Source organism: Taeniopygia guttata, chromosome 27, assembly GCF_048771995.1.
Source record: "Taeniopygia guttata chromosome 27, bTaeGut7.mat, whole genome shotgun sequence".
NCBI lineage: Eukaryota > Metazoa > Chordata > Aves > Passeriformes > Estrildidae > Taeniopygia > Taeniopygia guttata.
Genome location: NC_133052.1, coordinates 627930 through 651958, shown reverse-complemented (window position 1 = coordinate 651958; position 24029 = coordinate 627930). Strand labels below are relative to the sequence as shown.

General features: G+C 53.8%; 1 protein-coding gene across 17 annotated transcripts in view; it reads left to right on the top strand.

Annotated features, from left to right (window-relative positions):
* MAPT (microtubule associated protein tau) overlaps positions 1–24029 on the top strand; it is a 39743-nt gene that overhangs the window by 2199 nt on the left and 13515 nt on the right. For 9 of the 17 annotated variants that reach the window (XM_041721469.2, XM_041721470.2, XM_041721466.2 and 6 more), the window contains exons 2-7: positions 14679–14767; positions 16029–16115; positions 17121–17207; positions 18645–18710; positions 20804–21643; positions 23716–23762. In XM_041721469.2, coding sequence (XP_041577403.2) covers positions 14722–14767; positions 16029–16115; positions 17121–17207; positions 18645–18710; positions 20804–21643; positions 23716–23762 — 1173 coding nt within the window. In that variant the 5' untranslated portion in view covers positions 14679–14721. The remainder of the gene's footprint in view (positions 1–14678; positions 14768–16028; positions 16116–17120; positions 17208–18644; positions 18711–20803; positions 21644–23715; positions 23763–24029) is intronic. The other 8 variants (XM_030256102.4, XM_030256099.4, XM_030256096.4 and 5 more) reach the window with 3 other exon arrangements.

The window sequence follows — 24029 nt, the reverse complement described above, 5'->3', positions numbered from 1 at the left end:
TTTCTCATTCTTTGCGTGAGATGCAGGTAGGGTTCATGTTTTGAGACCTGGGAATGCGATGCCCGTCCCACAGATGGTGTCACAGATCAGATAGGGATGTTTATCCTGCATCAGCGGGGATTAACTGGGGATAGCAGTGGTGGGAGCTCCGTGAGGAGGGGATGGGCCCAGTCCCTGCAGGTGGCAAGTGCAGGTTTTGTGTGGCTCCCTCTGTCAAGCACTGTGTTAATTATTTGCAGGTCAGGCTTCTAATTTGGTCTTGCTCACCCTTCCCACCCCTCTGTATCCCCTTGCTGCCCTCTGTTTCCATTTTCTGCCTTCCCAAGGTGTTCCATGCAAACTGTCCCTTTCCCTCTGTGCTTGAAGGACTGCAGCTTCAGGAGGACCAAGCATATATATTTATTTAATATATTTTATATATGAAAAGGGAGTGCTGTAGCTTTGTAGTTTCCTTCTTGAAAGCCATGGGAAATTCTACTCCCCTGGCCAGACCTCACAGGATAAAAACGAGGAAAATGTGCCACTGTAGCTGCCCTTTCTCCGTGAGGAAGAGCTGGGTGTAGCCAGTCAGGGATGCTCGTAGCATGCTGGCGAGGTGGGTGTTTCATCTTCTGCCTTTTGTGTTCCTCTGCTGCGTTTCGGATAACCGAGCTCCTCACGGAGTGCTCGTTGATCTGTGTAGCACCAAAGGCTTTTTTCCAGGGTTTTCCAGGCGTGGGATTTGGCAGTGTTTGGGTACCCCCTTGCTGGGCTTGCCTGAGCAGTCCTGAGGCTGCAGCAGCAGGGACGGAGCAGATCGCTCCTCTTACCTTTGTGTCCCCACGTGGAATTTGGGCTCCGCAGCGCTGCGGGGCTCTTGGAGGAGCCCCGCTGGGAATGTTTTTGAGCTGGTGTTGTGCTGGAGCTCCTGAAAGCCTGCCTTCATCAGCACGGGGGTGGCAAATTGTCCTGACACGTCCTGCCGTGGCTGCGATCCCACCGGAGCCGGCCGTGCTGGGTGTGCCCACCCCACGCTCCCCACACATCCCCTGGCTGGCAGAGCGTGGAAAATGGGATCACGAGGCACTGTCTAAGGGGAAATGCTCAGGGTGGCCGGCCCCTTTCTTCCCAAAAGCGAGATTATTCAAAACCTGGAAGAAAGCTGTGGATTTGAGTTTGTCTTGAGCAGAATAATCTTATTTTGTCAGCCCAGCATGCTCTTGAGGCTTGGCTGTGGTGTTGGTGTCCTCTGGGGCAGTGCTGCTAATTTAGCTGTAGGAATGCTCTGACACTTGATGAACGAGTCAGGGAAGAGCCGGGCGCTGGTTTCCACCTGGCTCCCAGCATTTTCCAGTTTGCTCAGCTTGCTGGCTGGTGAGGTCAGTCGCTTGTAGGTTGGCTGGTTGACTCCTCGGCTGTGTGGGGCTGGACTGAGAGGTGGGAGCTTGCAGTGCACTGCCTTGGACTTGTGGCAGTCCTTCTGGGTGATGCTGGCACGCTGTTGGTGCTCCTGGAATGGGGCAGCAGGGTTTAAAAGGAATTTGGGGGGGTTGTGGTTCTGCACACGGATAAAGCTGCCGACCCTGAGCAAAATGGTCGTGGCTGATGCTGTCTGGCTCGTTCTGAGGTCTGCAAACCCACGAGTCTGTGGAAAGCACCGAGAACCCTTTCTTGAAGCAGAACAGCCTCCCTGGCTGCCTTGGAGTAGCCAAGGAGGGGGGAATCGTTCCCCTTGTGTACCTGTCCTGTAGCTGGGTGCACAGGGAGCCCCAGCTGAGCATCCTGGCTGCTCCCAGCCTCAGCCAGAGGAGCAGCAGCTCTCTGAGGGCCTCTCCCTGCTGCTGCAGTGGCAGCAGAGCTGGGCTGCCTTTCTAGGTTTTTCTGCCAGTGCAGTGTAATCTCTTTCTTCCTCAGGGGCTCTGCTGGCTTAGCTGTGGTGCTCAGACTCCAGAGCTGGCTGCTGGTGCCTGGGGCTGGCCCCAGGGGCACATCCTTGGGGTTGGGGTGCTCATCATTAAACTGGGTAGTGCTGGGCACCGCGGGGCTCTGCCTGCCCCTGGAGATGGAAAAGGAAGCAATTGCAGAAGCTGCTTGGGCTGCTGATGGTGCAGAGCAGCACAGAGATGTTCCCACTCACCTGGCAGCACTGCTGGGAGGAGGATTAGGGTGAGTGGTCGGGGCAGAGGGGTTGGGTTTGGGGAAACCTCACTGGGCACCAGGCTGGCTCAGCCTTGCCAGAGGTGCAGCCCCCACGCTGGATCGCTGCTCCCTCCTGGAGATGTGGAGCTCCTGCCCTGTGCACTGCTGTTCCCAGCTGGCTTTTTAGCATGAACAGCCCTCAGTCCCAAGCTGTCTTTGCAGGTCACCCTAGGAGGTGCTGAATGCAGCCGAATTGTGGCCCTTTAGGTAAACCCTTGTGGGGTGTTTAAGTTGGGCACAGCTCTGCTGTGAGGGACTGAGTGAATCTGAGTCTCTCTTGCAGCAGGATGGATCTCCCTCCTCCATCTGTGAGCTGGAGCTTTGTTTTACACTGAAATCTGCTGGTTGTAGGCTGGGTTTTTTTAAGTGCCTGTGGAAAGCATGTGTGGTTTACACTGGAGTCTGGAGGAGAAGTATCTGTGCCTTTAGACTTGAGTGGGTTTTCTTTGCAAGTCTAATGAGCTTTTTGCTCCTCAGAAATCAATCCACTGGTTTTTCCCTTTTCTTTCCTAGCAGACCAGTTAGTAAAGGTGGTCATAACACACAGCGTGGCTCCTGTTTTCAGTGTCTCTTCTTTAAATATCCGAGGTAAGGGAGCACCAGGGGATACCTTCTGTGCAGCTAAAAGGATTATTGCTGCAGCTGGGCTAATTATTTCCATCTTTGCAGCCTCTCCACTCTACCTGCCCTGACCTCTCTTCCTGGAGCAGGTTTGGTGTCACTGCCTGTGTGTCCTTGCCTCTGCCTTCCCTCGGTGCTGTCCTCCCGAGCAGTGGGGCTGTCTCTCCCTGGGAAGGCAGAGGGATTTGTCCCAAGAGCTCGGGTGTGCCTGGACAATGCCCTCAGGCACAGGGTGGGACTGTGGGGGTGTCCTGTGTGGGAATGGGGTCGATGATCGTTGTGGTCCCTTTTAACTGGGGATATTCCACGATCCTGTGGTCCCCAGGGAGCTGGGGCTCAGCTCTGGTGATGCTCCAGGGCACATGGCGAGGACAGAGGCTGGAGGGGACATGGAGGGATGAGGTGCAGCCCTAAGGGGCAGGAAGGGCTGCGTTAACTCTTCAGCACTTCAAGAGAGGTGATGAAACCACTTGTATTGAGGGGTTTGAATAGCATGGTGAGACTTCCAAGGGCTTTCTGCCACTTATCAGCGTCGCACTCTGCGGCTCCCCCCCAGCTCCTGCCCCGGGCTGTCTGCCTGGAAGTGCCAGATGTAATTTCAGATGGATTTCATCAGTGTCTCGAGTCAGTTGCTGCAGAATGAAATTCCATGAGGTGTTTGTAAATGACTCAAAAAATCTAAAGAAGCCTCTCCTGTGACTCCTGAGGCCATCCAGCTCAGCCTGTCTGTGGAGGGCTGGAGATTCACTTTTGAGATTAACCAACTGTTTTCTGTGCGCTGCGAAGTCTTTGCGGGGCTGCGCTTTTGAAGCCGAAATTGTAGCAGAGATGTTCAGACGGTAAAATTGTTCCCTGTCCTAGGAAACACTTTATCTTTTCTTTGATTAAAGGTTACTTGAATCCTGTCCGCCTTGGCGTGGCCTCAGTGTGTGCGGCGCTCAGCAGCAGCTCTGGGAAGTGAAATGTCACTTCACCGGAGCTTCCTGGGGCAGGGAGCACATCTGGCCAGCTGTGCACCTCCCTGGCCGCACCGCAGGTGGACAGGGCTGTCACACTGGGGATGAGAGCCAGTGATGGATGGGCACTGAGGCTCGTCCTGGCTGGGTGCTGTGATCTCCGGGTGTCGGGATGAGCCTTGGGCAGAGGGAGAAGGGGCTGTTCCTGCTCCTTGTGTTGCTTTGGCTGCCAGAGAGACTGTCCCAAGAGAAGGGATAATCTGGAGGGATTGCTTCCTGGAGGTGGGTCCGTGTTTGTGTCCCCTCAGGGTTATGCCAGGAACCTTTGTATAAAGATGACATTTATATCTGCAGCTGTACCTGACTTTGGTAGGGTCAGAAGAGAAGAAATGTAAGATTTGGAAATGTGGCTCGTGTTCCTGCCCCAGTGCTGACCCACCTGGTACAAAGTGCTGACTCCTCCCGGAGTGTTCCATTTCCCTCCTCAGATCCTGCGTGTGATGGGGTGAGAGTTGCTGGCATTGAGTTACCTGTGTGCTTTAAGTGAGACCTGAGAGGAGGCTGGGTGATGTGGCAGAGCTGGAGCTTCTCCTGCTCTCTGCTGGTAGCTGTAGTTTGTGGTGTCAGTGAGCCCAAAGCTGGGATTTAATCCAAAGTCAGAATTGCCTTTTGTGGTTGATTTTCAGCTCCCACTGACTCTGAATTCAAGGGCAGACTCTACCCTGAGCAAATTCTGCCCTCTGAAGTTTCTACTTATATGTGGTTTCACCTCCTGCCTCATCAGCATGACAAAGGGTGCTGCCTGGAGCTGCCTGGAGGGATTTGTACAAGAAGCTTTTAACAATGGACGTCTCCAAATTGGACGGAAAACTACACGGTTTCCCCTCAGCATTTCCCGGTGTAATAATGGAGAGCCTGGCAGGCGTGAATAGGAAGAAGTAAGAAATGTTGCTGTTGGGGGCAAGAAGGAAAGCAGGTAAAATCTGTTCAGGCTGTGGCATGGCTTGGAGTCACTGCCTGGGAGAACAGATTTAGAGAGGGTATTGGAACCAAAATGAGGACATTGGAGAAAGGGGGTGACTCTGGGGTTTGTAGAGCCCTGCGGGGTTGTGGGGGTGGGTGGGTGATCCAAAAAGAGCAGCTGTGAGCAGGAGGAGCCCGTGGTGCTCCCTGGTTCTGTTCTCATCCCGAGCAGCATCTTGGGCAGGTGTCAGATCCGAGCTCCCTGCGCACACCTGGGCACACTGTCCCGTCTGCTCTCCTGGCTCACCCATCCCTCCTGTTCTGCCCTCTCCCCATCCCAAATTAAACATGCCTGGCAGCCCCAGCTCCGTGCTGGTGCTTGCCTGGCCCTTGCCTTGGCAGGAGCTCAGCGAGCCGGCTTGCTGCGAGCAAGGTGGGGACCCACTCCCCGCAGGATGTGGAATTCCAGCATCGGGAATTGCTGAGCTGCATCCTCATTTCGTGGTTTTCGAGCTCACTTTGCAGGAGTTCTGCCTTTTGCCCCATTTCAGTGGTAGCTGGGTTACTTTGCCAGCTCCTCCCTTCCCCCAGGCCCCTCCAGGCAGGAGGTGAAGAATGAATACTCTTTAATGTGAAAGCACTTATTAATGCTTAATCTCTCAAATATGTCACTGCTTTTGTGTCTAATAACAGGGCTTATTGTCAGGGCTGTCTGAGGCCGTGCCCAGCTCCGGAGCAGGTTTCATCAGCCGCTGTTTCTTGCGTTCACAGAGGAGTTTTGGAGCTCGTTCGCTCTGTCAGCATCCAGGAGCCTCTTGGTGCTGAAGTTCTTAAATGGAAAAATCCTGCTTAGGGTTGTGGTGTTTGTGTCCAGGTGAGCAGCACCTGCCCGGGGGAAGTGCCCGGGGGAACCAGGCTTGGCAGGGAGCTGGGCGGGTGTAAAGTGACTTTTTGAGTGAGGATTACTTGGCAATGAAGTGCTGCGGCCGGGAAAAAGGTGTGAATGGTTCTCATCAGCGCAAAGGGGCAGTTGTGTGAGGTGGGTGACGCTTTTGGGCTCGGTGGGGAGAGCAGAAGGCTCCTGCCTGCCTCGATAAGGGATGACAAAGCCGTGGCTTTAGGTGTGGTCGGAGCCTCTCCAAGGAGCTGGCTCCATTCATCCACGCTGGAAACAAGCACACACCAGCAGCCCTGGCTCTTCCAGCCTTTGTTTTAGTGTTTTAGTGATGCAGAGAGAGCCGTGACCCCGGAACGTGAATGGAGCCCTGTAACCCGAGAGCAGGAGGGAGATTATTTTAAGGCAGAAGTGGGGCTGGAGGCAGGCGGTCCCTTTGGACATGTCACACGTGTGACACAGAGCTGCATTTGGACCTGAAAGAGGATGAAATCCCCGAGGAGGCTGATTGCTCCTCGTTTATTTTTAACAAATGTACTGGGGAGGATTGAGCTGGAATTCCGAGACTTGGGGCAGGCTTAAATTCGGACAATTTCCCTCATCCCTGGGAGATTGGCACCAAATGGGCTAATTCCCGGGAAAGATGAAATGCATGTGGATTATGGATTTTTAAAAACTTTTTCTTCCTTTAGCCTTTGGGTTAAGAGGAGAAATAATGGTTTTACAACTCTTTGGCTGAATTTATGGTCCGTGTTCCCATGTGGATTGTCACTTAGTCACACTGCCTGCATCTGCTTGTGCTGCGAATCTGCTCATCGGCCCCATAAAACTAAAATCAAGACAAGACAGATTGCTGCTTGATTGTCATCCCAAGTGGCCCAAACTGGGCAAAGACCAGCTGGGGAGAGACATGCAAGAGCTCAGTAGGGATGTTATGGTATAAAGGTTTTTATTTGCTGCTCATCCTTACTGTAAAATCCTCGTTTGTCTTGTGCCTCAGCACAAACTGTGCTCCCTTGTTAGGAGAAATAAAGGTACAAATGCAGCTACTGTCGGGTTTTTGTGTTAGAAGGAAGAGCTCTGGTGCTCGAATTCTGTGAGCTTGTGCAGGGTGTGGGGAGACACGACCACTGGTGCCTTGCCAGCCCCTGGGCAGTGGGGTCAGCACCTCCTGGGAGCAGGGCTGGAGCTCTCAGGTGCTTCTGGGGTGCTTCCCTGGGCTGGGTGTCCCAGGCCCTCCCTCCCTGTCAGGAAATGAAGGATTCTCTCATCCCTGCGCCCAGCTCTCCTGCTGCTGTTTGTTTGTTTTCTCTCTTGAGATTTTCCAGATTAGGCTTTCCCCCCCCCCTGCATTTATCTTCTTACTGACCTGATACAGATTTAATTTTAAAAATGGAGCTTTTTGTTTTAGTAAATACAGTTGTGAACATTTTAGGGAACAGTGTTTTTCTGCTGTTACACAACAACATGAAAGCAAAGCAGAAACACTTGATGAATGTCCTATTGTTTGTTGTCTTTTGGCATCAAAGAATGAAAGATGATGTTCAGGAAACACACTGTGACTTTTGACCTCATCTGAAGAGCCTCTGAGTCATGAAAAACAAAAATAATTCAGCAGAGCCAGACAGAAGCTAAAAGAGGCGTCGCAGAGCCCGCCCGGCTGCGGGGTGGCTGCTGGGGTGAGGACAGGTCCTGCTGGAGCCCCGAAAGCTGGTGAGATCTGATGTGCTTGTTGCTTTCTAGGCTGAGGACCCAGCGTGTCGGGAGTCATTTCTCTGTATTTATGTTTCTCTGTATGTATGGAGTGTCCTGGTGGGGCTCCTGCTGCATTCCTGCGCTGCCAGGACTGGAACTGGGCACTGCAGGGCAGGGAGTGCCTGGTGCCCAGCCTGGGTGTCAGGTGGCTGGCAGGGTGGCTTGCTGAAATGACACGGGGTGCAGCGGGGAGCTGGGCTGGTCCAAGCTGGGGACGCCTGTTCCTGCTGCTGGACGCCCTGTCCTGTCCCTCCTCTCTGCCATGGCGCCCTGGAACCCACTTCTGCAGTCAGCCTTGGTCTGCAGGAGGGGAGCAGGGGTCCCTGGGGAGCCTCACCTGCCTTGGCTTCCCCCTGGGTGGCTTTGTGTCGCTGCCAGAGCGATGCCAGCCATGGTGGCGTGACAGTAGCTGGAGCAGATGGTGCCGTTGTCATCATTTTATTTTCTATCTATGTGCTGAAACAGCTCAAAATAACTTTAGAAATGATGGCCCAATCCATGAAGAATGTTTTCCTGGCCCTGAGAAAATCTCCTGCAGCATTAGTGGCCACAAGGCTCTCCTGGTTTTGTCTCATCTGCTCTGGCTGGGATCACTCTCTAGACTGGAGCTGTGGCATAGAGAATCTTTCATATTTAATATCTTCATTACTGTGGCAGCATTGAATATTCACAGAACTTCTGTCAGGGTGCAGCAAATGTTGTCAGCACTGTGAAATCAAAGAAAGAGGAGCAGCTGAGATCAAAGTAAGCAATAAACACATACCTTGTGTCTCACAGTGTCTTTCTCCAGCCTGAGGCAGAACTTGGTGGGGCTCAGGTGCAGCTGGGTGGTGGCTGGTGCTGGCCCAGCGCTGGCCCGGCCATTTTTGCAGTGAAATGCAGAGCACTTGACTTGGCCTCAGTGGTGCAGAGTGTGTCCAGGGTCACAGCAGGCTGCAGGGGTGTCCCCAGCCCTGGCTCTGGGCACCCCTGGGTGCTGCTCTGCTGGAGCCAGGCAGGCAGAGCCGAGCTGCTCCTGCTGGGCCCAGGGCTGGGCTCTGCTGCCCAGCTCTGGCTTTGGAGCCATGTGAGGAGCGAGAGCAGAGCTGAGGAGTTGCTGATCACAGCCTGCCTCAGACACCCCTGTGGATCCATCACCCTGGGGCTCAGCTCTGCCCAGCGTGGGGATTCTCACCCTCCTGGTCCTGGAGGGCTGTTTCATGTGTGGCTGGCTGACAGAGTGACTTTTGGGGTGTTCCTCAGCTCTTTGCTGGGCGGAATTTCATTGCAGGGAGCTCAGGACGGGTGTGGCAGTGCTCAGTGCCCTCCCAGCGGGGCTGTGCTGGGGGAGATGGGGGTGATCCTGTGTCCCCCAGCCTGTCCCTGCCTTGGGAGTGCATTGGTACCCGCTGGAGCATGAAATAAGTTCTGTCAGCTTGTTTCTGGCCTCATATGAATGGAGAAAACTGTGATAGCCATGAGACACTGCTGGCCACACGAAGTGCCCTGTGTTTGTTAGGTGGATCTGTCCCCAGGGCAGGTGAGCCCCGGCAGGCTCCTGTCCCCCTCTGCTCCTCTGTGCTCCGCTGCTCATCCTGGGCACACCCCTCACAATTCCACGGGAGCCTCAGGGGAGCATGGCACCCTCAGCCAGCGGGGATGGAAGGCTGCTTGTCCTTCTTCAGGCAATGCAATCTCTCAGAAAAGCCATTTCTGCCTCCTCACGGTGTCTGTGCCAGCCGGGGTGAAGCAGTCACCTGATGGGGCAGAGCAGCTGTTGTGCCATCGATTGTCCCAATGCTTTAAGACTCCAGGGGCATTTTTGGGAACTTCTTTTCCCTCTTTTCCCTCTCCCCTCATTTTTGGTGGCAGTGGCAGGCTGGGAGAGCAGAGTCTGTCCTGGACTCTGCCGTGCCTGGTGGTGCAGCCACATCTGGGCATAAGCCCAGCCTTGGGAAGGCAGTGCTGGGGGAATATTTCAGCATTTTCTGTTAAGTAAATAATGACTGCTACAAGCCTGAGAGCTGTCGAGCCCGCCTTAAAACCTGCAGCAGCAGGGGAGATGCTCTGATTTGCAGCAGGTTGGGCTCAGCCTGGGATGGGAAGAGTCAAAGAGAATTAGCTGGTAAATAAGATCTGCCTTCTATTTGATCCGCTCTACGTGTTCAACTGCTTAAAGGCTTCCCAAGCAAGCGGGATTTTGGGGAGGAAGAATTTATCCCCCCACTGACCACCTCGGGGCTCAGTGAAACGCAGGACTGCAAGATGCTGTAGCAGGGGGTGGGAGGAAATCCAAAGGCAGCCTGGCAAATCCCTGCCAAAGAGGCTTCTCTCCCCTCTCTGCAAAGAGCCTGCTGAGCACTCAGGGCAGCTTTAAAACTGCTGCTGCTTCCTTTTCTGCTGCCACGGAAGGCCCTCTGATCAGAGCCCTAATCGAGCTAAAGTTAGTGGATTTAGGGGCAGCCTGATTTTTGCATCGTATTATGGAGTGAGCTGGGTGATCTGGAGGGCCAGCACCTCCCTGGCTGTGGCCACCCTGAAACGCCCTCCAAGCTCACGGGGACGGCTGGGGTCTGCACTGCTCTTGGAAAGGCTGGTCGGGTGAGCCTGCCCAGAAGTGAGGAGGAAATTAAGAAGGGGTGAAAGATCAAGGAAGGAAGATCCATTTAGTGCCTGGAGATGCTGCAGGTGGGAATGGAGCTGCTCAGGTTTTGGGTGAGCAGGTGGGGCAGGTCACAGTTATTTTATTTGGGCACAGTTATTTTATTTTGCAGACAAACCCGCTCCCCCTCTCCTGCAGCTCAGGCCGTGGGCTGGGGTTTTGTGCTGGATAATCTGGTCTCTAATTGCTGCCCTGCTCCGAGGCAGCTGCTGAACTGGGCCTAAGCTGATTTGGGATGGCAAATTCTGTTAGTTTAATTCTCAGCAACCCTGAGGAACTTAGCAGGATGCAAGTGGGTGTTCCTTGGCTTTTCTCTGGCCAGGAGCCTGCTCTGGAGACCCCCGTGGTGACCCTGGCCGTGAGCAGGTTGGATTTGTAAGGGCTGCATTGGTCTGAGAGGGACTCTGGGGAATGGATGTCCAGAGTGAGTGATGAGACTCCTGTGCCCCAAAAGCTGCTCTGCTCTGAGCCCAAACCCACCTCATGTCTCTGAAAAGTGCCCAGCTCCTGGGGAAAGGGTCAAAAGTTTAGACCTTCAAGGAGTTACTTAAACTGTAATAAATACAGAAAAATCATAAAAAGAAGAAAAGAAAAGATGCATTTTGGAGACAATTTTTTTTTTGCAACTCTGTCCTATTGCTCCAAGAGGCATTTATCTGTCTTTGAACCTAAAAGAAGTTTTCTGTCCTCTTGACTAGATAGCCTGAAATTCCATGTAATTTCTCAGCTCGCTGCATATTAGTGCCTGCAATTAATGAGATCATCGTCCATATTCCTTCCTCTGTCAGCTTCTGGGAAAAACACTACTTGGAGAAGTACACAAAGGAGATGAAAAGGAAGTTGCTTATGAATTATGAACAGCCTTTCAGGCTGATGTTGTTTCACGGTGCTGTCACTCTGCTTTAATGATGTAATTCAGATGGAATGATGCTTTTTTAAAGCCCTGGTTGTGTTTGATCACCTTTCAGAGGTAACATTTAGCTCGTGTTTGTTGAATTTTCATTTTTAACAACAAGAGCGAGTGCTTTGTGCCCTTTCTGATTAAATAACGGGGAAGGAAGACGCTGAGCAGGAGACAATAGCCAGGAGGCTTGGCCGTGTCTGGGAGTTACCTGGGTGATCTTTTGGGTATTTTGGGGGTATTTTGTGGCTGGCATGAAGGGTGGAGCTGCTCGGTTGGGCTCAGTGGGTCCCAAACCCAGCCAGCATCTCTGCAGGCTGGCACTCTCCTGCTGCAATGTTCCTTTTTCTGTGTTTCCTTGCCCGTGTGCTGCCAAGGCCGGGTTTATTTTGGGCTGGGCTGTGTAAATCGAGCTCTGCTCCAGCCTTGTGACCCCGGGCTGGTCCCTGCTCTGCTCCCTGGGCTGTGCCCGCCGTGACCCACTCCGAGCCTGGCACGGAGGGGCTGGGGAGGCTGTTCCAGATGTCTGGCCCAGGTTACACATCTGGGTGCTCCCAGCTCTGCCCTCTCCCCCTGCCCTCAGCGGGGCACGTTGCTCTCAGCTGGGCTGCACCTGGGGTTTATCTCCCTTCCACTGCAGAGAAGCTTTTGGCCAAAGGTTTACGAGTTTGGGCTGCCTGCCTTAGTGTGGGCTCTGAGCCCTGCCGGGCAGAGGGTGCTGGAGGCGTTCCGTGGGGTTTTTGGGTTCCCCAGGGGCTGCAGGGTGGGGGCCCTGCTGTGCTGCTGGGGCGTCCTGGCTGTGCCCAGTCCTGGTGCCTCTGTGGTGGCTGGGCAGGAATCGCTGCTGCAGACTGGACGTGGGGCTGGGGACGAAGAGCAGCTTTGGGGTGACCTCATGTGGCCTTCCAGCATCTCCAGAAAATGGGAAATGTTGGGAAATACTTCCAAGGACCTGCAGTGGCGGGACAGGGGAATGGATTCAAACGGAGAGAGTAGGTTTGGAGTAGATATTAGGAGGATGTTCTTCCCTGGGAGGGTGGGCAGGCCCTGGCACAGGTGCCCTGGATCCCTGGCAGTGCCCAAGGCCAGGCTGGATGGGGCTTGTCCCAACTTTCTGGGACAGTGGGAGGCGTCCCTGCCATGGCAGGGTGGCACTGGATAGGCTTTGAGGTCCCTTCCAACACCAGGAGGGCTTCAGGTCTGGAAAACGTGAGGTTTGGAGGAGCTGTTAATTATGGGATAGGCTGTTGCTTTTTAGATAGTGTCCCTGGTTAAGGAGAATAGTTCTGCTGGGGATGGATAAGGTTCTTGGGAGGGTTTGTGCTTTATCTGCCATGCAGAGGGTGCTGTTCAAGTTTATCTCTGTGCAGCTTTCTTTGCTCTAATTATGCATCACTGAGCCATTGCTTGAAGGCGGGGCTGGTTTTACACTTTTAAGCATATTTTAGAATGTTTTTTTCCCTTGATGTTATGTTTTTCTCTGAGAGGGATTTCCCCTTCCCCCACTCAAAAGGAAAAACAAAGAGGATTATCATTATGGACTTCTTTCAGAATTTTCAGTCCATCCTTGAGAATTCGAATCTAGACTATGTCATTTGAATAAGATTTAAATTCTCTTTGGTCACATGAATTCATGACCTGAGTGAAAACCCAAGGCCAAGCTGAGACTTTCCTCCCTCCCTGTCTCTTGGCTCTGGTGCCAGGTGGTTTTGTTCCCCACCAGGGCGCTCTAGGAGCAGCAGGAGGACGCTGTGCTCCATCTGCTGGGAGATGTTTCTGCTCTCCAGAGCAATCCAGGCCTCGTCCCCACACCCCGTGTCCCAAGGAAGGGGCACTGGGGCGTTCCCTGAGCTGCAGCCGGGTTTGGGGTGCCCCAGGGTCCCCCTGAGTGTCTCAGTGATGGACCTCCATGTTTTGGTCGTGCTTTTTTCCCTGGAACAGGAAGGCAGCTCTTCCTCTCTGTCTCTGAAAAATTGATGGCTGCATCCTCCCGAGCCCCCCGAGCTGCATCTGCGGTGCTGTGACGGGCGTGGGGGCTGGTCCTGCCTGTCCCTGAGCAGCACAGGCAGGGAACAGCATCCCCAGCTGCTCTGCACAGCCCCGGCCCCTCCTTTGTGCTGCAGAGCCCTGGCACTGGTGGTCAGTGCAGGCAGGAGACCACCAGCCCTGCCAGAGCAGCCTCTGCCTCTGCTGGATCACAGCACTGCTGCAGCGCAGGGGCTGCAGCCCTGCATGCCTGGAGAAATGCAGGGACTGCCCCAGGCTGCAGCCCTGCATGCCCGGAGAAATGCAGGGACTGCCCCAGGCTGCATGCCCGGAGAAATGCAGGGACTGCCCAGGCTGCAGCCCTGCATGCCCAGAGAAATGCAGGGACTGCCCCAGGCTGCAGCCCTGCATGCCCAGAGAAATGCAGGGACTTCCCCAGGCTGCAGCCCTGCATGCCCAGAGAAATGCAGGGACTTCCCCAGGCTGCAGCCCTGCATGTCTGGAGAAATACAGGGACTGCCCCAGGCTGCAGCCCTGCATGCCCGGAGAAATGCAAGGCCTGATGTAATCAATATGACCCTTTGAGCACTAGGAGGAGGGCAGCCATATGTCCAAATAATTAGGGCCCACCAATTAGAGCAAAAATTAGATACTTGATTCTTTCTTATTTTATCCCTCCATTTTTATGGGTGATTTCATTCCAGTGCAAGCTCTCCAGCTTCCTTGGTTCTCCAGTGCTGTCAAATGGCTTTGTAGCTGTCTAAGGCAGTAATTAAATTGCAGAGTCATCTTGCTAAGGCTTAAAAAAAGCTGGGTGAGAGATCTGGTTACTGGCCCTGGAGTTTCTCTTGTGTGGTTCCATACATCCAGTTAATTTATTGCCAGCACACAAAACCACAAGTTTCCTCCTTGCTGCTGGTAACCTGAGCTCCCCTGCTGGACTCACCGTCCCTGAGGGTCAGGGCAAGCATGTGATCACACTAATAGCTGATTATTAATCACTGCCAATGGCTGTAATTATACCAGCTCTTAGGAAGGCAGCTAAAAGCACTGTCTGTCCATCCAGCACGGAGCAGGGCCCTGTGCCAGGGGCAGGTAATGGTTGTTGGAGACTTCATTTCCTCTCGCAGATCATTGCGGTTCAGAGAATCAACTGGGAGGTTTGGCACCTTTCTGCTTCCACCCCAGACCTGTTTGTTTGGCTCTGTGCTGTGCTGGGGCTCTCTGAGCCCTGCAGGAAGGGTTTGGGGTTAAAGCAGGGGCTGTGCTGTCCCCTCACAGCCACAGCTGAGCAAGACCCTCTCCTCTGAGAGTCCGAAATCCATTTCTGGATAGGCTGGTGTCCCCCCATCTGTCACTTTCAGATGGCTTTGAAGATGTGCATCCCTGCTGGGTGTCTCCACAGGGATGGAAGGATCCCTTCCCACAGCAGCATCACACCTCCCCAGGAAATGCACCTCTTGGGAGACTGGTTAAACTGGGAAATGCAGCGTTTGGAGCACCAGGAGTCAGTCAGCACTTCGCCTGCTGCTCACAGAGAGCTCCTGGGGCAAAGCCGTGGCAGAGCAGTGTCCTGGGTGCACCAGGCTGGTCTTTTTCCTTGGGACATCTTAAACACCCATGGAATTCGAGTGCAGCTGGCAGGAGGTGCCTCTGTGTTTGTTGTGAGGGATGCAGTGACTGGCACATGCTTGTGCCTGTGCAGGAATGGCCAGACCTTCCCTTTGCTCCTGCTGTGTCAGGTTTTGCCTAATGGGTGTTAGTTTTTACTCTCCTTTTCAGGTACCTTTGCTGAGAGGTGGCAGAGCAGCCTCAGGACACCACCATGATGGAGGATCATGCACCTGGCCAGGAAAAGCACTTCTCCCCAGGTGAGCACGTCCAGGAGGTGGTGAAGGACCTGCCTGGGCCACTGCTGAGCTCGGGGGCGAGAGGCAGAGCAGCGTGGTGGTGCCAGGGGTCCTGGGAAGGACGCTGTGGGTCAGCTGGCTGCAGCCAGGGCACCACGGGGAGCCCACAGGGTGCTCCACATGCACGGTGGCAGCAAAATGCTGCTCGTGGATCTCACTGTCCACTGAGCAGAGTAACCCCTGGTACCCAGAACAGGGGTGATCCCACTGCTGCAGCTTTGCAAGCGTGTGTTTGTGTTCACTCCTCAGTTTGCTAAGAAAGCACAGCACTTGTTTTTATTTGGGGTCACAGCTCGAGGGTGCTGCTTGCTGCCTGCTTTCCTCACCTGCACAGGGACCTGGGGAGGACTGAACAGAGAGCTCTGGGCGTGGGGGCCATGCTAGAGTCTTCCTCACCATATTTCAGACCTGCATTTCTTCAGAAGCTTTTCCTTTCTCATTCCACCATGCTCCACAGCTGAGCTTGGATACCCACACCACCTCAGCAAACCTGGTGGGACTCACTCCTGGCTGTGCTCCACATAAACATCATCTTAATTTCCTTTTCTTGAGGTGCTTTGGACACCTCTTTGACCAGACAAATGGATGGCCTCTGTCCTGGAGAGAATCCACAGCATCCATTCATCCAGTAGCGCATTGCGGTCCGGCAGCTCCTCTCAGCTTGTTTCACACATCACAGGTTCCCAGGGATTTCACTTCTTCTTTTCCAAATCAGTTTTTCCAGCTCTCATTATTTGATTTGCCTGCACCCTTGCTGAGAGGAGACTTGTGCCTCTTGCCCTGCTCTTCCAGAAGACTTTTGCCACCGTTTCTTGGCACAGAATGCTGTCCTGCACCAGCCCCGTCACAAACACGAGCTGGTTTGCAGTCCCGGGAGTGCTCAGCCTGCTCTGGGAGGGAGAGGACAACAGGGGCTCAGAAGCTGCACATCTTTCCTCCTTACGTTGCTGAGATCTCCTTGCCTGCTTGTGCCATGCTTTGCTGTTTCTCTGTTTCTGCCTGCCCAGTTCACTGGGCTTTTCTTTTGCTGGTGGGTTTCCATTTGTTCCTTTTGGCGGTCACACTGGTGCTTTTGGTTGGCATTTCCACGCTTTGCTTGCTCTTGGCTCCGGTGGTTTTACTCTCCAGCTGCAGCTTCTTGCAGCTGTGGCAATCAGAGTTGGTAACCCCCAGGCCCCAGCTCTTAGCAAGGACCTGTTGTAAGTATTTGAATGTTTTCCAGGCTATCCCCTTCAGATACCAGTCGATGATGGATCGGATGAGCCTGTTTCTGAAACCTCTGACGCTAAGAGCACCCCAACTACGGAAGGTGGGAGCTCTTTGACTTTCTGCTTTGGGACCATGGTGGATGGGGTCGTGGTAAACCTCGCCACAGACTCCCCGTGCCGTGTCCTGGTTTGTTAGTCTCATCTCTAGTGGTGTTGGCTGTGCTGCAGAATGAGAAAATGAGCTGTAGAGGTGCAGAGTGGGCTGGAAAGCAGGAAAGGTGGATTGTTCCTTACAGCTCAGGAAGCTGCTGGTGGTTTGTTTCCTGCAGCCTTTACAGGGGCATGCAGGGCCCTGGCAGAGCAGCCAGGAGCAGCCCTGTGTTGAGTGGCACAGGTTTGTGTGTCTGTGCTCCCCAGGTCCTGAATGCCTCGTGGGTAGAAAGGCTCTAACTCCAGAGTGGTCTAGAGACTTGTTCACTCTTGTAATTATCTTCACTTTTTGCCTTCCTCTGGCTGCTTTAATCCCAGGAATCTGCCTTTGGAGACTTGAGGTAGAGGCTTTAGCTTGCAAAATTGTTCTGAAAGGAAGGAAGGGTGGGCAGAGATGCTGAGCAGTCCCAGCCCTGTCCCGCTGGAGGCGTGGGCTGAGTGATTGTCGGGAAAGTGCCCAAGAAATCAGGACATAAGACCTGTCTGGTGCAGGAGGGGATGTTATCCTGCTTTCCAGCTGGGTTGGGACTGCCAGGACGAGCAGCCACCCCTCTGGTAGGTGGAGCTGGGTGTCCCTGTGTCCCAGAGCACGGTGCAGCCACTCTGTGGTGTTCTGTGCAACTCCAGGGGAGCTGCTCTGTCCTGCTCCACAGCAGCCGTGTCTCCGTGCAGGATTTCGTGGTGGATTTTTGGACAAAAAGGCAAAGCCTTCAGAAGCGTAGGGAGCGCTGTGTGGCAGGGGGCAGCTCGTGGTGTCCCTGTGGCTCTGGCTTTGCCGTGTCTGCTGGGCTGTGAGGGAGCTGAGTGCTTCTCCGAGCAGGAAGGTCTCCAGGCACTCCTGGCCTCCAGAGGGCTTTGCCTCTCAGCAGCTGTGTGAAAGCTGTGTTGTTTTTCAGATGCCACAGCACCTTTAGTGGAGGAAGGAGACCACGAGGATCAGGGTGGTGCGGAACAGCACGGGGAGATCCCAGAAGGAACCACAGGTGAGGGAGACCAAGGTGCAGCTTCATCTCTTGCTGCAGACAGAGCAGAGAGCTGGACTGGTCGGTGCTGTGAGACAACACCACAAAACCTCTCACAGGGACGCTGCTTCCTTCTTCTCCAGATAATTCCTCTCTCAGAGCTGTCCTCTTGCCTTCCCCATCCTGGGGGGAACTCGCAGCCTTTTCTTCTCTCTTTCTCTGCTCCACACCTGACAATCCTTCTGTCTGGTGTCTCTGTGGTGGCTTTGGCTCCCACCTCCAGGCTCCTCTCTGCAGATCTGAGTCCTTCCCGTGCCTCCTGCAGCCGCTGGGCTCTGCCCAGCCCTGGCGGGTGTCTTTGGAGTGGCAGGTGAAAACCAGGCCACTGCAGCAGAGCAAGTGAAGTGACTAATTCAGCCTGAATGCCCTGTGGGCAGCCACTGCACCTGGGCCTGGTTTTCCAGGGAAGGATGGGGCCTTCCAGAGGCAGAGCAGGGAGTGACTGTGGCAGTGCTGTGTGTGGGAGAGCAGGATCTGGGAGGGCAGGTCTGTGTGTGAAAAATGAGGACATGTCCCCTGTGCCATAGCCAGTGGCTTTCCCTGGAAGCATCAGGCAGGAGCTGAGAAAAGCAGCGGGTAGAAAAGGGCTTCTGCCAGTGCCAAGCACTGAAACAAACTCACAGCAGTGGAATTTCTGTGCTGCATCCGGTCCCTGAGCTGCTGGTGGAGCCCTGGACTGAAACACGGGGGCTCTGGTGCAAGATCTGATTGTCCCAGGGAGCCAGTGTATCCTGAACTGCTTGGATAAAAATGGGGAAAACAGAGAAGTCCTAGTTTGACTGGAGAACCGTGGCATACCAATAGAATTGTTTAAGCTAGTTTGAAAATAGTCATAGAATAAACTGAAGAAATGCTGAGGAAGACAAACCATCATCACTATGAAGAAAACCTTCTCTTATGCTCCTCTGATGTACCTGTAGTCCTGAAGTTCAGGATTTCTCTATAGATTTGTATCAGGCTTGGAGTTACTGGCCTCACCCAGCCTTGGCAGGGTTCACAGGGTGGTCACAGACACAAGAAGTGAGCTCAGGTAAGAGACATCCATGGGTGTGCTGCTGGCCGTGTACAGGCCACGTGGGGTAGAAGAGGATCTACATCCACAAGTTTCCTTGCTCCTTAACAGCCTGTTTTCTGCCTGGAAGAGCTTGTACTAACCTGCCATTTAGGATGTGGAAGCTGGTGAAACCCTGCTCTGGTCTGTAGAGCAAGGGCTGAACAGATCCACCCAGGTCCTTCAGCGGTGTTGGGACATTTCCTTTCTGATGCTGCCCTGCTGCAGAGATCCTGCTCATTCTGCTGGGCAGCCTCGGCAGGGAGGTAAATTCGTTCTCCAGACACATCCTTGAACTCAGCTCTTGTTTTGATCATGTTTTTCCCCTTCTTTCTCTGCCTGAGCAGCTGAAGAGGCGGGCGTAGGAGCCACTCCCAACCTGGAGGACCACGCTGCAGGAGATGCCACTCAAGGTGGGTGAATCGTCTCTCACTGGGACCAGCTGCTGCTGCCCATGTGTGCAGCAGGCTGGTGGTGGCTTGGGAGTTTTGTTCTGTGAGGAAATGCTCTGCCCTGCTCAGCAGTTCTCCCTGTTCCTGGCAGAGGAGGGCCATACACACCTGGGGTGTTCCAACATGCTCGTTTCAGGGAGTTGCAGCTCCTCATACACCACATTTCCCTCTCAGATGGCCAAAGTCATGGTACTTGTTTGTCCAGCTGCAAACACAGAGCGTTCTCCAGGCTGGAAAAGCTGCTGGACAGAGCTGGGATGTGCTGTGGCCAGAGGAACTGCTCAGATTGAGCAGAGGCAGTGCAGGCCTTGTGCTCACACATGAAACCAGCAAATTCTTTAATTGCTGTGACTTTCTAAAGTAAAACAGGACTCAAACCTACTCACTCATACCCTGACTTCAACATTAAGGGATTTTCCTCCTCATCCCAGTCTTGGGGAATGTGAGTGAGGAACCCAGGCACAGTGGGCAGTGAGTGTTCTCACAGCATTCATGTTGTGTCTGCTTAGACGGGCTGAAAATTATCCAGGGGCCATTTGGCTACCTGGAAAGTTTCTCCTGACTCTCCTCAGTTCAAACTTGATGGAAAATTGGTTTCCCCGAAGTCCCCAGTGCTGGCTTAATTCCATGGGGCAGACTTAGGGCTTGAGACTCCCTGTGATGCTTCTGTCCTGCCTGCAGTGCACACCACAGCACTAATTTAGTGTGCTGTTTGAAATCTTAGTCAAAAGCCATTTTGTGAAGCAGTTTCCTGTGCAGTAAACATAACAAATCCCTCCAGCTGAGCAGTGTCTTTCCTTTCCATGGCTCCATTAGTGCATTTAGACATCCATGTCTTTTACAGAAGTAAATAGGTTTTGCCTTCTCAGCTCAGGGCAGAATTCAGGTTGTTGTTGCTTTCCACACACAGATGAGCACAATTCTGTGCACTCTGCTCCCTGCAATCAGAATAAAACCTTTACTGGCCTGGCCAGTGTTTTTGGACTGTCAGCTCTTCTAAACATGAAATAGTGGCACCCCTATAAAAAAGAAATCAGGATTGTTAGTGGAGGGAGTTGAAGTTCTCTCTGCTCTGGTTCTAGTGCTGTTTCTCACCAGATTTTTACTAAGCCGTTTCTGCCTTGTCCTGGGATCTTTCAGCTGTCACATCCGAGGTCTTTGTGTGGTTGTTTCACTTAACTGTGATATTCTCTTAAAATGGGGAGCACACTGATGAATGACCAAGTTGGTCTTGACTTCATCTTTTCTTGTTTTAGTCTTGTTTGTTGATCTGCCAAAGCCACAGTTGTGATCTCAGGGCTCTGATTTAGGCTCTTTACCTGATCAGTGCTCGAAGAGACCAAAGAGTCCTTGAAGCTGAGCCAGCTCATAATACAAGAGGCACATTCTTCCTGGGCTGGCTGACTCCAGAGCAGTGTACCCATGTCCAGGTGAATCCCCCATTACTCAGGGCATCTTTCCTCCAGCTGAAGGGATTTCCAACAGAAAAGCTCCAGCTCAGCTGGAAGATCTGTCTTCATGCATTAATTGTTGGGTGGAATTGTAAAGGTCTGTGTCATGCACAGGACAGTGACAGAACAGAATCCCCTCTTACACACACAGGTGCCAGAAAAGAAAAGAGAAACAGAAATCTTTGCAGGAAGGAGGACAGGGCTCTGGCCCTTGTTCAGGCCCTTGAGGCAAGAAGAGGTGGGCACTGACCAGCAAACTGATGGTCCAGTGGTGGTGTTAGGGAAAATGGGAATGTTCTTGGCTTCTGGAAGCCTCTACAGCTGAACCAGCTCATGGAGTGCAGGGTGAACCTGGCCACCTCCAAGCTGGGCCCAGGCAGGAATCTGATCTCCCAGGTGCTGGTCCTGATTCCCGTGAGGATCAGAGTTCTTTAAAGGCAAAAGCCACTGTAGGAGCGAGTTGTCTGTTCAGTGGGTGGGTGGGACTTGCTTTTGTCTCTCGATTGCCAGTAGAAATGCTGACTCTCTCTCACCTTACGTGATGTTTGACATGCCTGTGCTAATTTCTTGCCCATGTTTCACACCCCACGACTTCAACTCCAGGCGAGCCGAGCTCTCCAAAGCTCCAGCCTGGCCCTCGGGAGCGTGTGGGAGAGGCAGTAAAAGGTGCCAGCCAGCCCCCAGAGCAGGGGCTGGGGCTGCAGCAGCCACCTCTGTCCCGTGAAACCAAGGCTCCGGCAGCAGCCCCCACCCGAATCGAGGTCACCATCCCAATACCCCTGGACATGTACCAAGGCTCCGAAGGCAGCGGGGAGCTGTGGGACCAGGGAGGCACAGAAGGCCTGGCCCGAGCAGGTGGCACAGGTGGCCACAAAGATGGACCATCTCCTCTGTGTGCCAGAGCCACGATAAAAGAAGATTCCGGCGGACGGGAGAGGGATGAGGACCGGGATATTGATGAAACTTCTGGGCAGGGTTTGCCTTCCCTCGTGGATCAGTGTGTTTCTCTGGCACCTGAAAAGGGCTCGTGCCCAGCAGCTGCCCAGGAGGCTCGTGAAGAATATGATGGAGAAAACAAGTCCAAAGGTGTCCTCAGAGACACCCCAGGAGAGGCACTTCTAGTTGAAGCTGAGTCACATAAAGCAGGAGAGGACCAAGAGGAGAAGCGAGAGCTGCTGGAGGGAGAAGGAGGTCCAGACAGCGCCCTGTCAGAGCCTTCTGGAAGTGTCTCCCAAAAAGAGGCTGAGCCCAGGGAGGGAGAAGATTCTGGGCCCGTGCCAGAAACAGCCAAACTCCCTGCTGAGGGAGAGGATGGTGTGAAGAAGGTGGATGAAGATGCTCCCATGGGAGAGGCTGTGCCGGACGCAGGGGGCCGGCGGACGCCCCGGAGGAAGCCGGGTGGGCTGGCTGCAGACAAGGCCAGTCGTGTGCCTCTGCTCAAAGGTGTGTGCTCCAGCACTGCAGCTTGCTGCCACCTCGGCTCCTGCTGCTTGGAAATGGCCTGGACCTGTGCTGTGACTGATGCACAGCTGCTGCTCCCTCCCTGCCCTCCCAATTCAGTCCTGGACTGGATTGACAGAGCCTTGTGCTGCGGTTCTGCGTCCATTGCATGGTGCTGGCGTGTCCCTAATCATGCTTTTTTCACCTGTTTTTGTTTTGATTTCCTTGGATCTGGTGGGTGGGTGCCTTAACTCCCACCTGGTCCCTTCCCTGAGAAGACGAGGACCTGGAGGTGGCTCTGGCACGTTGGCGTGGGCTCCCCTGGCGTGTGCAGCTTGTTCCGGCAGGACACGTGCCTTCTGGTTTGCATGGCCATAACTCTTGGAGTCCGGGCCAGTAACTCTTGGAACTGCCTTTCCTAAAGAGGAGAGAGGAGGAAAAAGGCGAGGATGGCAGGTCTAACCATGGAAAAGCCCCCACGCTGATCCCGTTCCTTGTACTTTCCCCTTAAAGATGCACTGCTGACTGCTGCTGGAGGCACGGGCTGCAGCCAGCAGGACCTTTCCCCACTGCCAGGCATGTCCATGGCTCTTCCAAAGCATCCTGCTGCCATGCCAGCTCCGGATGGGCATCCCTGGGTGTGCCAGCACGGTGCTGGCTCTGGGGGCTCAGAGGAGCTGCCTGTCTGTCTGGGGGCACCTAAACAGCGTGTGGGGCTGGGCTGGGCTGGGAGGGCAGCCTTGGGGAAAGCTGAGCTCACCACGAAATGCTCGAGCATCCCTTAGGCCTTTCCTTTCTGCTTTCCACCTCCCCTGGGCTCAGGAAGGTGCCCAGGGCCCGGCCCAGCGGCCGAAGGCAGGTGCTGCTGTGAGCTGGGTGAGGAGCCAGGGCAGCGGGACTCGGGCTGGTGTCTCACCGATTGTACCTCAGCTCTGGCTCTCCAGGGCAGGTCCTGGGGGAAGCTCTGCCTTTTCCCCAGCTCCACCTCCAAGGGCTGGCTTGGCTGCTCCCACTGGCTGGGAATGCTGCTGGGCTTGCGGCTCTGCTGCGTGGGGCTCAGGCAGAGATTGCTGATGGAGCTTTTTCTGCTGGAGCCAAAGCTCAGAAGATGTTTCTCGTTGTTCCCTGTGGGATCAGCAGCGGGAAAGTTCGCTCGTGTGCTGCAGGGCACTGGCATGGCTTGCACTGGAGCCTGGAACCACGGCAGGGTGGGGATGCACTGCCCAGAGCCAGCCAGCTTCTGATTCAGTGGGAGAAGTTTAATTATTTAATGGTCTCCCTTCAAAGACCGAGATGCTTGGTGGCTGTTTGGCTCCAGCCTTGCTCCAGTGTGCAGCTCAGCTGAATTTGGGAGGGGTCAGTGCTGGATTAGCAGCATTGTCCATGTCAGGAAAGGGCTCATCCCCCAGGACAAGTTTCCCAACACTGGGGAGAATATCAGCAGCTCCTCCTCCCAATTAGCTGAAGATGGGGGGAAAAGGGCTTTGTTATAAGTGCCTTGGAGTACAAACTTTATCTCCTGCCCAATTCTAATCTCCTAATTAGACTGACCCAGGTGGAAGGGTTACCATGCTGGGAGGCAGGGAGCCCTGTCAGGAGAGATGGGAATTAACAACAGCCAGGGATAAAAGTGCTCTGCAAGGCCAACTGGAGAGCCCCTTAAACGAGATCACAGTGCTGCTGGACTGGGGCTTCCTTCAGTTTGGGTCTCCATTTATAGAAGTGTTAGAACAAGTGGGTGTTTCAGAGACTCGTGTGTAGGGCTGAATGGAACTTTCTGTCCTGGGCTGGATGGATCCTGCAGGAGCTGGGTGGAAATCTGGGCAAAATGCTCTCTCACAAACCTCCCTGGTGTGTCTGCTCCCCAGTGCTGACTAACACAGCATCATCTGCTAACACAGAAGGAATGTGTTTGTGGAGTGGTGGAAGGATTTCTGCAAGGAGTGGTGACTCTCACATTTCTAAGAACAGTATTAAGGGAGAGCAGGGACAGGGAACACCCCCAGCACTGTGTTCTCATCTCTGGAGTTTTTGACCAGGCCCAAGAGGTGTAACTGTTTGTTTCCATCTGTCAGGTCGTGTTGACAAGGAAGGGACTGAAGCTGATGAAAAGAAACCCAAGGTAAGCTAAAAACCAGAACCAGGGCTGACACCTGTCCGTGTTCCTGGCTCCTCTCCTGCCCTGCTGTTGTTCCTCTTAGGAAACCTTCCCATTATGTTCCATTTTTCCATTTGTTTTCAGGAGTGTTTTTATTTTTTCTTCCCTCCCCTGGGTTTGGATGGTGCAATCCGTGGGTTCTTTAAGGGTGAGGAAATGGTCCAAATCTAAATCAAGCACGTGATTCACGGGGTTGGGTGGGAGGTTGGAGAAATCATTTTATCAGCCCAG